The sequence below is a fragment of the Ranitomeya variabilis genome, chromosome 2 (genome assembly GCF_051348905.1).
Source record: "Ranitomeya variabilis isolate aRanVar5 chromosome 2, aRanVar5.hap1, whole genome shotgun sequence".
In the NCBI taxonomy this organism is placed as follows: domain Eukaryota; kingdom Metazoa; phylum Chordata; class Amphibia; order Anura; family Dendrobatidae; genus Ranitomeya; species Ranitomeya variabilis.
This window is the reverse complement of record NC_135233.1, coordinates 1,077,990,989-1,078,004,134: the sequence shown is the minus strand read 5'-3', so window position 1 is coordinate 1,078,004,134 and position 13,146 is coordinate 1,077,990,989. Positions and strand designations below refer to the sequence as shown.

General features: G+C 46.1%; 1 protein-coding gene across 1 annotated transcript in view; it reads left to right on the top strand.

Moving 5' to 3' along the window:
* Positions 1–13,146, top strand: part of LOC143808706 (cytochrome P450 2K4-like) — a 101,138-nt gene that overhangs the window by 62,220 nt on the left and 25,772 nt on the right. The window contains exons 4-6 of the mRNA XM_077291636.1: positions 11,297–11,446; positions 11,606–11,766; positions 11,967–12,143. Coding sequence (XP_077147751.1) covers positions 11,297–11,446; positions 11,606–11,766; positions 11,967–12,143 — 488 coding nt within the window. The remainder of the gene's footprint in view (positions 1–11,296; positions 11,447–11,605; positions 11,767–11,966; positions 12,144–13,146) is intronic.

Here is a 13,146-nt window from a genome sequence, read left to right as displayed (position 1 = left end):
AAATTAAAAGGGGGAGATAAAGGTTGGCAAGTCTGCCTGCATACCAGTCCTGTGTGTGGCATCTGCCTCTCATTGTGTGCCACCGAAAACCACTGTGTAATACTTGGCCATTTATTTTTTGGGGGTAAATTCTCCCTGTAAAAAAAAAGGTATAAAGGATAAAGGTTGGCAAGTCTGCCTGTGTGCCAGTCCTGTGTGTGGCATCTGTCTCTCATTGTGTGCCACCGAAAACCACTGTGTAATACTTGGCCATTTATTTTTTGGGGGTAAATTCTCCCTGAAATAAAAAAAATTAAAAGGGGGAGATAAAGGTTGGCAAGTCTGCCTGTGTGCCAGTCCTGTGTGTGGCATCTGTCTCTCATTGTGTACCACCGAAAACCACTGTGTAATACTTGCCCATTTTTTTTGGGGGGGTAAATTCTCCCTGTAAAAAAAAAATAATTAGTGGGAGATAAAGGTTGGCAAGTCTGCCTGTGTGTCAGTCCTGTGTGTGGCATCTGTCTCTCATTGTGTGCCACCGAAAACCACTGTGTAATACTTGGCCATTTTTTTTTTTTTGTAAACTCTCCCTGTAAAAACAAAAATAATTAGTGGGATATAAAGGTTGGCAAGTCTGCCTGTGTGCCAGTCCTGTGTGTGGCATCTGTCACTCATAGTGTGCCACCGAAAACCACTGTGTAATACTTGGCCATTTATTTTTTTGGGGTAAATTCTCCCTGTAAAACAAAAATAATTATTGGGAGATAAATGTTGGCAAGTCTGCCTGTGTGCCAGTCCTGTGTGTGGCATCTGTCTCTCATTGTGTGCCACCGAAAACCACTGTGTAATACTTGGCCATTTATTTTTTGGGGGTAAATTCTCCCTGTAAAAAAAAAATAATTAGTGGGAGATAAAGGTTGGCAAGTCTGCCTGTGTGCCAGTCCTGTGTGTGGCATCTGTCTCTCATTGTGTGTCACCGAAAACCACTGTGTAATACTTGGCCATTTATTTTTTGGGGGTAAATTCTCCCTGTAAAAACAAAAATAATTAGTGAGAGATAAAGGTTGGCAAGTCTGCCTGTGTGCCAGTCCTGTGTGTGGTACCTGTCTCTCATTGTGTGCCACTGAAAACCACTGTGTAATACTTGGCCATTTATTTTTTGGGGGTAAATTTTCCCTGTAAAAACAAAAATAATTAGTGGGAGATAAAGGTTGGCAAGTCTGCCTGTGTGCCAGTCCTGTGTGTGGCATCTGTCTCTCATTGTGTGCCACCGAAAACCACTGTGTAATACTTGGCCACTTATTTTTTGGGGGTACATTTTCCCTGTAAAAACAAAAATAATTAGTGGGAGATAAAGGTTGGCAAGTCTGCCTGTGTGCCAGTCCTGTGTGTGGCATCTGTCTCTCATTGTGTGTCACCGAAAACCACTGTGTAATACTTGGCCATTTATTTTTTTGGGGTAAATTCTCCCTGTAAAAACAAACATAATTAGTGGGAGATAAAGGTTGGCAAGTCTGCCTGTGTGCCAGTCCTGTGTGTGGCATCTGTCTCTCATTGTGTGCCACCGTAAACCACTGTGTAATACTTGGCCATTTATTTTTTTGGGGTAAATTCTCCCTGTAAAAACAAAAATAATTAGTGGGAGATAAAGGTTGGCAAGTCTGCCTGTGTGCCAGTCCTGTGTGTGGCATCTGTCTCTCATTGTGTGCCACCGAAAACCACTGTGTAATACTTGGCCATTTATTTTTTGGGGGTAAATTCTCCCTGTAAAAACAAAAATAATTAGTGGGAGATAAAGGTTGGCAAGTCTGCCTGTGTGCCAGTTCTGTGTGTGGCATCTGTCTCTCATTGTGTGCCACTGAAAACCACTGTGTAATACTTGGCCATTTACTTTTTTTGGGTAAATTCTCCCTGTAAAAAAAAAAAAAATTAGTGGGAGATAAAGGTTGGCAAGTCTGCCTGTGTGCCACTCCTGTGTGTGGCATCTGTCTCTCATTGTGTGCCACCAAAAACCACTGTGTAATACTTGGCCATTTACTTTTTTTGGGTAAATTCTTAGTGAAATAAAAAAATTAAAAGGGGGAGATAAAGGTTGGGAAGTCTGCCTGTGTGCCTGTCCTGTGTGTGGCATCTGTCTCTCATAGTGTGACACAGAATACCAACTGTTTAACAGTGGGCCTGATTCAATTCCTTGTCTCCCATATCCCAAAAAATAGTGACATTTCTTTTGCCAGTGTTTTTCTCTGCGTCACTCCTGGTAGTGCGATATCTGCCAGCCTCTTTCTGCAAATCAAACTGTGTTGTTGTGTAATACAGTGGGCCTGATTTTTCCCTTGATTCTCGCACTCATAAAAAAAGGAGATTTACATTCACAACAAGTTGACGCACACCTTATACCTGGTTTTACAGGACCACATAACGCTTGGTAGTGTGGTAAAATTTGTCCAAGAATGAGGAAGTCTGGTGGAAGAGGTCGTGACCATGGGCATTCATTGCCCGCTGGTAATGATGGTATTGGTGGTGGTAGTGGAGCCTCAGTAAGTCTCCAGTTGGTGAGCCAGCGTCATCATCTGGCTACACAAGGCCTCGAAGGCTCCCTTTTCTGGGAGTAGGGAAACCGCTTTTGAAGCCGGAGCACCAGGAACAAGTATTGGCTTTCATTGCTGACTCTGCCTCTAGCTCTTTCGCCTCCTCCTCGGAAAGTGCCAAATGTGAGAGCAGTGCGTCGTCAGTGGATGCTCCCGGTCAGGAACAAGTCGCTTCCTTGTGTCCTTCACCCAGAACAACAGTGAAGGATGCGTCAGTCGAGACAACTGGTTACTCCATGGAGCTCTTTACACATACCGTGCCTGGGTTAGAAAAGGATCTTGTTAACAGGCCATGCCCATTACAAGATGAATCGGACATGGAGTGCACAGATGCACAGCCACAGCCAGATTATTATGCTGTTCCTTTGACTCAGATCAGAACATTGCCCTCGCATTGTACTGATCCAGAATCTGACCCCGATGAGACTATGGAGCCCCGTGACGAACGGTCTAGCACCGGCTTACACGGTGACCCAGAGGAAGGTGCACAGAACATAGAAGAGGAGGTCATAGATGACCCAGTTGTTGAACCCGATTGGCATCCATTGGGGGGACAGGGTGCAGGCAGCAGTAGCTCTGAAGCGGAGGAGGAGGAGCCGCAGCAGGCAACAACATCGCAACAGGTTCCATCTGGCAGGCCCGTATCTGGGCAAAAACGTGCGGCAAAACCGAAAACAGTTGTAGGGCAGCATGGCCATCAGGTTAAAGTAGCTCAGTGTGCAATGCCTGAAAAGGTATCCGATAGGAAGAGTGCAGTCTGGAATTTTTTTAACCAAGATCCCAATGATCAGCGCAAAGTGATCTGTAACAAATGCTCAAGGACCTTCAGCAGAGGTCAGAATGTAAAAAATGTAAATACAAGTTGCATGCATAGGCATTTAAACACCATGCACTTGCAAGCCTGGATAAACTACCAAACGTTCCTTAACGTTGTAGCACCCTCTCACAATGAAGCTAGTCAGCAACGCGACATCCCTTCCCTCACTGTAAGCCCACCGTTTATCACACCACCTGCAGGGAATGTGGCGGTTTCATCGCAACTTCAAGGCCAAGGCAGTCATCATGGAATCATCAGGTTCGTGGTAGCAATAAATGTATGTAGGGCATCACCATCACCAACCCTCTCTCAGTCACCCATGTACACCGGCACCCCCGCTAGTTCCACCCTATGCAGCTCTCCGGTCCAGCTGACCCTACATGAGACTCTCGTTAGGAAAAGGAAGTACTCATCCTCGCATCCGCGTACACAGGGTTTGAACGTCCATATTGCTAGGCTAATCTCATTATAGATGATGCCCTACCGGTTAGTTGAAAGCGAAGCTTTCAAAGCCCTGATGGACTATGCAGTACCACGCTACGAGCTACCCAGTCGACACTTTTTTCCAGAAAAGCCATCCCAGCCCTAAACCAGCATGTAAAGGACCGCATTGTGCATGCGCTCAGGCAATCTGTCAGTAGAAAGGTGCACCTGACAACAGATGCATGGACCAGTAGGCATGGCCAGGGGTGTTACGTCTCCATCATGGCACACTGGGTTAATGTGGTGGATGCAGGGTCCACAGGGGACAGTAATATAGGGACAGTTCTGCCTAGCCCACGGTCTAGGAAACAGTTGGCTGTAGGCGTTCGTCACCCCTCCTCCTCCTCCTCGTCCTCCAGCAGAAGCGAGAGCTCGTCCACAGACCACAGTCGCACGACCACTCCATCCGTAGTTGGCACTGTAGCCCACGAGGTGTCCAATTATGGAACAGCTAGTGGCAAGCGTCAGCAGGCTGTATTGGCTATGAAGTGTTTGGGCGACAACAGACACACCGCAGAAGTTCTGTGCGAGTTTTTGCGGCAAGAAACTCGGTCATGGCTGGGCACTGTACATCTTGAGGCAGGCAAGGTAGTCAGTGATAACGGAAGGAATTTCATGGCTGCCATAGCCCTTTCACAACTGAAACACATTCCTTGCCTGGCTCACACCTTAAACCTGGTGGTGCAGTGCTTTCTGAAAAGTTATCCGGGGTTACCCGACCTGCTGCTGAAAGTGCGCACACTTTGCTCTCACATCCGCCGTTCGCCCGTACACTCCAGCCGTATGCAGAACCATCAGCGGTCTTTGAACCTTCCACAGCATCGCCTAATCATCGACGTTGCAACAAGGTGGAACTCCACACTGCACATGCTTCATAGACTGTGCGAACAGAGGCGTGCTGTTATGTATTTGTGGGAGGATACACATACAGTGGCAGGCAGTCAGATGGCAGACATGGAGTTGTCAGCTGTGCAGTGGTCGAAGCTCCAAGACCTGTGTAAAGTCCTTCAGTGTTTTGAGGAATGCACATGGCTGGTTAGTGCAGACAACGCCGTAATAAGCATGAGCATGCCCCTTATGCGTCTGCTGATGCAAAGTTTGACGCACATAAAGGAGCAGGCGTCTGCACCCGAGGACGAGGGAAGCCTTCATGACAGTCAGCCATTGTCTGCTCAGGGAAGTCTACAGGACGAGGTGGCGGGCGAAGAGGAGGAGGACGAGGAGGATGATGGGGATGAGTATTTTTGGGATGAGGAAGATTCTCAGGGGGCAATAGAAAGTGCTGGCGGTGCAAGGCCGGGTTCAGGGTTTTTGAGGGAGACAAGTGACGTTTAGTGTTGAGCGATACCGTCCGATACTTGAAAGTATTGGTATTGGAAAGTATCGGCCAATACCGGCAAAGTATCGGATCTAATCCGATACCGATACCCGATACCAATACAAGTCAATGGGACTCAAGTATCGGACGGTATCCCTGATGGTTCCCGGGGTCTGAAGGAGAGGAAACTCTCCTTCAGGCCCTGGGATCCATATAAATGTGTAAAATAAAGAATTAAAATAAAAAATAGGGATATACTCACCTGTCCGGAGGCCCCTGGACTTTACCGCCGTAACCGGGAGCCTTCTTTGCTTAAAATGCGCACGTTTAATGGTTTCCGTGATGTCACGTCTTCTGATTGGTCGCGTGCCACCCATGTGACCGCGACGCGACCAATCACAACAAGCCGTGACGTAATTTTCAGGTCCTGATACCTAATTCTAGGCATTCAGGATTTGAAAATTACGTCACGGCTTGTGATTGGTCGCGTCGCGGTCACATGGGCGGCACATGGAAACCATTAAATGCGCGCATTTTAAGCAAAGAAGGCTCCCGGTTACGGCGGTAAAGTCCAGGGGCCTCCGGACAGGTGAGTATATCCTTATTTTTTATTTTAATTCTTTATTTTACACATTTATATGGATCCCAGGGCCTGAAGGAGAGTTTCCTCTCCTTCAGACCCTGGGAACCATACACTGGAAACTTCCGATTCCAATTCCCGATACCACGAAAGTATCGGATCTCGGTATCGGAATTCCGATACAGCAAGTATCGGCCGATACCCGATACTTGCGGTATCGGAATGCTCAACACTAGTGATGTTGATTTGCCAGAAGGTGCTCCTCAGCCCAGCATAAGCACTGAGTTGACAACTGGAACATTGGCCCACATGGCGGATTACGCCCTACGTATCCTCAAAAGGGACCCACGCATTAAAAAAATGATGACCGATGACTAGTGTTGAGCATTCCGATACCGCAAGTATCGGGTATCGGCCGATACTTGCGGGTATCGGAATTCCGATACCGAGATCCGATACTTTTGTGGTATCGGGTATCGGTATCGAAACAACATTAATGTAATAATGTGTAAAAGAGAGAATTAAAATAAAAAATATTGCTATACTCACCTCTCCGACGCAGCCTGCACCTTACCGAGGGAATCGGGAGCGTTCTTTGCTTAAAATTCGCGCGTTTACTTCCTTACGTGAAGTCCCGGCTTGTGATTGGTCGCGTGCCGCCCATGTGGCCGCGACGCGACCAATCACAGCAAGCCGTGACGTAATTTCAGGTCCTTCAGGATTTTAAAATTACGTCACGGCTGGTGATCATAAGCCAGAACGTAATGGCCGATGACGATTACTGGTTGGCCTGCCTCCTTGATCCTCGCTATAAAGGCAAATTGCAAAATATCATGCCCCATGAGAACTTAGAACTGATATTGGCAACCAAATAAGCTACTCTTGTAGACCGTTTGATTCAGGCATTCCCAGCACACAGCGCCGGAGATGGTTCTCACACGAAATGCAGGGGGCAACAGGGCAGAGGTGCTAAAGGTGCACAAATCAGAAGTGGCGTAGGACAGAGGGGTTTTCTGACCAGGTTGTGGAGTGATTTTGCAATGACCGCAGACACGACAGGTACAACAGCATCCATTCAAAGTGACAGGAGACAACATTTGTCCAGTATGGTTACTATTTTTCCTCCAGTACCGATGTTCTCCCTCAACCGTCATTCCCCTTTGATTACTGGGCATCCAAAATAGACACCTGGCCAGAATTGGCCGAATATGCATTGCAGGAGCTTGCTTGCCCAGCAGCTAGTGTGCTATCAGAAAGAGTATTCAGTGCTGCTGGTTTAATCCTGACCGAAAAAAGGACTCGTCTGGCTACCCAAAATGTGGATGATCTAACCTTCATTAAAATGAACCACTTATGGATTTCAAATTATTTTACCCCACCTTTCCCGGCTGACACCTAGCTTTCCTGTAAAAAGGTCTTGCTTTGGGACTGGTGTTACTGACTGTTCCAATCTCTTAATTTGCAGCTGCTGTTTGTCCAGCATACAACATGTTTACACCTCCCGAAATGGCCTAAGTCCCCCCACGGGGCCGTGGTCTCGACACTTGACGCAAACACCTGTCAGAGTGCCATTTGTCTGAAGAGGTGGGTGTGCCCACTTTTGGTCGACGGCACTGCCACTGGGTCCCTCATAGTACAATGAAGTGTCTCTGGCGGTGGTGGCGCGCACCCAATGACAGACACACCATTGTAACATGAGGGGCCCTGGTCTTGTACCGCCGACCACGAGAGAGTGTCCCCCCCAAGGTCAAACAGTGCTGTCCCAATGGCCAAATTATCTGTCGCTGCTCCACCAATGTTTAGTCTATGCGCTGAAATCCTTCAATGCCTGGCACAGACAATAACAATTTGTTGACATGTATGATGCTAGTAGTTACTTTGTCCTACTTTTACAAGAGTAAACACTTTGCGCCAAATTACAATGTCTGAAAGTCAGCATAGGAGCCCAACCCTGTACCAAAGTATGCCCCCCTTTTTTTTTGGGGGGGGGCAGACATTGACATCTATTTAGTTTTTGGGAGTACTTACTGTCTGCGCTCCCTCCTTAGAATTGTTCTCCGCTGACCATACCAATGCTGCCCGTGTACCCCTGCGAGATATCTCTAAGTGCCTTGAGCCTATTTTTAATTATTTTAGGCCTAGTAAGCCTGTCTGCGGTCCCTCCTTGCAATCGTCCTCCGCTGACCACAACAATGCTGCCTGTGTACGCCTGCGAGATAACTCTAAGTGCCTTGAGCCTATTTTTAATTATTTTAGGCCTAGTAAGCCTGTCTGCGGTCCCTCCTTGCAATCATCCTCCGCTGACCACAACAATGCTGCCTGTGTACCCCTGCGAGATAACTCTAAGTGCCTTGAGCCTATTTTTAATTATTTTAGGCCTAGTAAGCCTGTCTGCGGTCCCTCCTTGCAATCGTCCTCCGCTGACCACACCAATGCTGCCCGTGTACCCCTGGAACCTATTTTAAAGTTCATATAGGCTATTTATTTATTTTATTTAATATTAATAAAGGCCTGATGGACTATGCTGTACCACGCTATGAGCTACCCAGTCGACACTTCTTTTGCGAGAAAAGCCATCCTAGCCCTCCACCAGCATGTAAATGATCCGCATTGTCCATGCACTCTGGCAATCTGTGAGTACAAAGGTGCACCTGACAACAGACGCATGGACCTGTAGGCATGGCCACGGAAGGTTACGTGTCCATTACGGCGCAATGGGTTAATGTGGTGGATGCATGGTGCACAGGGGACAGCCTACTAAGTGTGTCTTCAGTCCCTAATTTAAATTGTCCTCCACTGACCACACCAATGCTGCCTGTGTAACCCTGGAACCTATTTTAAAGTGCATAAAGCCTCCTTTTTTATTTTATGCTTACTAAGTGTGTCTTCAGTCCCTAATTTAAATTGTCCTCCGCTGACCACACAAATGCTGCCTGTGTACCCCTGTAACCTTTTTTAAACTGCATTGAGCCAACTTTTTTGTTTAAGCCCTACTACCTGTGTCTGTCTGCGCCACTCAATAAAGCTGTCCTCCTCTGAAAAAAACTGAGCTTCAATTGTCAGGTTTTCAGCCTATAGGAATTTGAAAAATGCAGTGGGGCTACTAGTTTGGTTTTGCCTACTAACGGTGTGTGCCGCTCCCTGGTGTTGTCCTCAACTGAACAAAGCTGAGCTTCAATCCTCAGGCTTTCGGCCTATATTTTTAATGTGAAACTGCTTTTGGGATAAGAGTTGGGTTGGGTCTAATAACGGTGTCTGCCGCTCCCTGGTGTTGTCCTCAACTGAACAAAGCTGAGCTTCAATCCTCAGGCTTTCGGCCTATATTTTTAATGTGAAACTGCTTTTGGGATAAGAGTTGGGTTGGGTCTAATAATGGTGTCTGCAGCTCCCTGGTGTTGTCCTCAACTGAACAAAGCTGAGCTTCAATCCTCAGGCTTTTGGCCTATATTTTTAATGTGAAACTGCTTTTGGGATAAGAGTTGGGTTGGGTCTAATAACGGTGTCTGCCGCTCCCTGGTGTTGTCCTCAACTGAACAAAGCTGAGCTTCAATCCTCAGGCTTTCGGCCTATATTTTTAATGTGAAACTGCTTTTGGGATAAGAGTTGGGTTGGGACTAATAACGGTGTCTGCCGCTCCCTGGTGTTGTCCTCAACTGAACAAAGCTGAGCTTCAATCCTCAGGCTTTCGGCCTATATTTTTAATGTGAAACTGCTTTTGGGATAAGAGTTGGGTTGGGTCTAATAACGGTGTCTGCCGCTCCCTGGTATTGTCCTCAACTGAACAAAGCTGAGCTTCAATCCTCAGGCTTTCGGCCTATATTTTTAATGTGAAACTGCTTTTGGGATAAGAGTTGGGTTGGGTCTAATAACAGTGTCTGCCGCTCCTTGCTGTTGTCCTCCACTGAACAAAGCAGTGCCGCCTGTTTCCTACTGTTACCAATTTTAAAGTGCATTTAGCCTAGTTACTTATTTGGCCCTACTCACTGTGTCAGCCTCTCATTACAGTTGTCCTCCACTGAACAAAGCAATGCCGCCTGGTTAGTCCTGTTACCAATTTTGAACTGCATTTAGCCCACTTTATTATTTGGTCCTAGATCTGTGTTTCTTCCTCATCCTGCCCATTGCCCAGCCACTGCTAGATTAGCCCGCTGGTACATTGACCCAGACCACTACATTCCCCTTGCACTCTACACAGCCTGAATCTGACCCTGCTGAAAGTCTGTTTCCTCTTCCCGCATACTATACCACCTTACACGGGGACAAAGAGGAAGGTGCAGATGAAAGTGCAGGTTCCTTTATCAGGTGGGGGGCATACTCGTTGGCGACGTCACTGGCACAGGGCCCCTCAGAGTGCGCAAAAGTGTCGCTGTCGGTGGGAGGCGCCCCCGCCGTGCAAACACACCGCTGTACTTTGAGGGGCCCTGTGCCAGTGCCAATGCGAACGAGTGGGACCCCCTGCTTGCTCAGGATCACAGCACTTGCAACGTTGCAATACTTACCTCTAACTGCTCCACCGCCGTGACGTAGTCCACGTTTCCTGGGCCCACTAAAAACTGGAACCAGCCCTACCCCCCACAACTTTAGCTAAATGACCCCCAATTTTCAATGGCTTCCTATTATTGTAAGGTAAATTAAGATTGATAAGCTTAAGTGACAAGAATTGATGTTTTTGGCATTAAAATGGGCACTATAGGTGTTTTCCTGGCCTCCACTCACTGCAGACTATGCTTCCCCATTGACTTGCATTGGGTTTCGTGTTTCGGCCGAACAACGACCCCGACTTTGCAAGAAGATCGGCCGATTTCACTCGACTCGACTTTTGACAAAGTCGGGTTTCGCAAAACCCGACTCGACCCCAAAAAAGTAAAAGTCGCTCAACTCTAGTTCTTACCCCAAATGCGTCAGCTTATGGATCCTTATCTTTTTAACTTTTTTTTATAAATTTATATCATGTTTTTAAAATTCACACTGAACATTATGCTTTAATTTTCTCTTTTTATGGTGCTGAAGCTTGGTGTTAACACAACCCTGTATCCATTTTTACTTTCCATCAAATACATTTTATGCAAGTTGAATTTCATGATATATTTGATACGCTCGTCCAGTAGGCTTCTGATGTTTTTCGGGGAAACTAAGTAAATGAGATTTTCCTTGGTCCAGCTAATGTATAGACAACACCCATCACATAATGTGTAGTGATGAGCAAATATACTCGTTGGTCGTTACTCAAGATTTCCCAAACACGCTCGGGTGTCCTCCGAGTATTTTTTAGTGCTCGGAAGTTTAGTTTTTATTGCCGCAGCTGAATGATTTACATCTGTTAGCCAGCATAAGTACATGTAGGGGTTACCTGGTTGCTAGGGAATCCCCACATGTACTTATGCTGGCAGATGTAAATCATTCAGCTGCGGCAATAAAAACTAAATTTCCGAGCACTAAAAAATACTCGGAGGACACCCGAGCGTGCTCGGGAAATCTCGAGTAACGAGTATATTCGCTCATCACTAATAATGTGAATTCACTCCACTCAGGAATCGTCTTTTCCACTGGTGAAAGCTGGAAAGCAATGAGGAGATTTACCCTCTCAACTCTACGAGATTATGGAATGGGGCGAAGAACCATAGAAGACAAGATCACTGAGGAGTCGGAATGCTTAATTCAGAAGTTAAGATCTTACGAAGGTGAGAAATGAATTTATCCTTTTCTTGGCAATTCCTCACCCTGATAAATACATTCAGGAGTCAGGACATCAACATCATGTAATAAATAAATCAATAGTTTGTCAAATAAATATTAATAAAATCTAAAATAATACAAAAACAATTGTTTGTTTTTTTCAGGCAAGCCCTTTGATAATGTTACCAGTATTTATGCTGCTGTAACCAATATAATTGTGTCCATTCTCCTGAGTAAAAGATTTGACTATGAAGATCCGACCATACTGAGGCTTATGGGATTAGTCAATGAAAATGTGAAGCTTCTAAGCAGCCCCTGGGTTGTCGTAAGTGATTTATATATTGGTCTTTCATATGACTTCCATCGACCATTGATCTGTTTGTCTTTTTTGTCCCTCTGTCTATGTAGTAAAATAACATGTTATATTTTTAACATGTGAATAAGGACTTAAAGCCTATTTTATCATTCTTCAAGTTCAATGTGTAAATATATATTTTTTTCCTTTTTATTGAATGTATGCTGTAGCTGTACAACTGTTTTCCATTACTTGCAAAATTGCTTCCCGGAGCTCACAAAACAATTTTTGAAAATACTAAAGAGCTTGAGAACTTTATAAGAAGAACATTTACCAAACAGAAGAAAGAGTTGGATGTAAATGACCAGAGGAACCTCATTGATGCCTACTTGGCCAAGCAACAAGAGGTATGATCAACGTGTTACCAGGTATATTTCCAGATACAGAGCATAATAAATGTGAGATGTAAAAAAACAAAAAAAAAACGAATACTCATTTCATCTCCTATTCTCCAACATCCCCACTATTTGTTGCTCAGTGCCAGCTTTCTGGTATTCTTCTTTCTGACATTGCCCTCCACTTCACCATCCTCTTCTCTATAAAAAGTACCTCTTGCCCAGTCACTGAGCATTGTAATATCAAAGCGCACATCATGACATCAAAGTGTCATTATTAGTGTTGAGCGATACCGTCCGATACTTGAAAGTATCGGTATCGGAAAGTATCGGCCGATACCGGCAAAGTATCGGATCCAATCCGATACCGATACCCGATACCAATACAAGTCAATGGGACTCAAGTATCGGACGGTATCCCTGATGGTTCCCAGGGTCTGAAGGAGAGGAAACTCTCCTTCAGGCCCTGGGATCCATATTAATGTGTAAAAGAAAGAATTAAAATAAAAAATATTGCTATACTCACCTCTCCGACGCAGCCTGCACCTCACCGAGGGAACCGGGAGCGTTCTTTGCTTAAAATTTGCGCGTTTACTTCCTTACGTGAAGTCCCGGCTTGTGATTGGTCGCGTCGCCCATGTGGCCGCGACGCGACCAATCACAGCAAGCCGTGACGTAATTTCAGGTCCTTCAGGATTTTAAAATTACGTTCTGGCTTGTGATTGGTCGCGTCGCGGTCACATGGGCGACGCGACCAATCACAAGCCGTGACGTCAAGGGAGGCTGGACACGCGCGCATTTTAAAATGCGCGCGTGTCCAGCCTCCCGTGACGTCACGGCTTGTGATTGGTCGCGTCGCCCATGTGGCCGCGACGCGACCAATCACAAGCCAGAACGTAATTTTAAAATCCTGAAGGACCTGAAATTACGTCACGGCTTGCTGTGATTGGTCGCGTCGCGGCCACATGGGCGACGCGACCAATCACAAGCCGGGACTTCATTTAAGGAAGTAAAC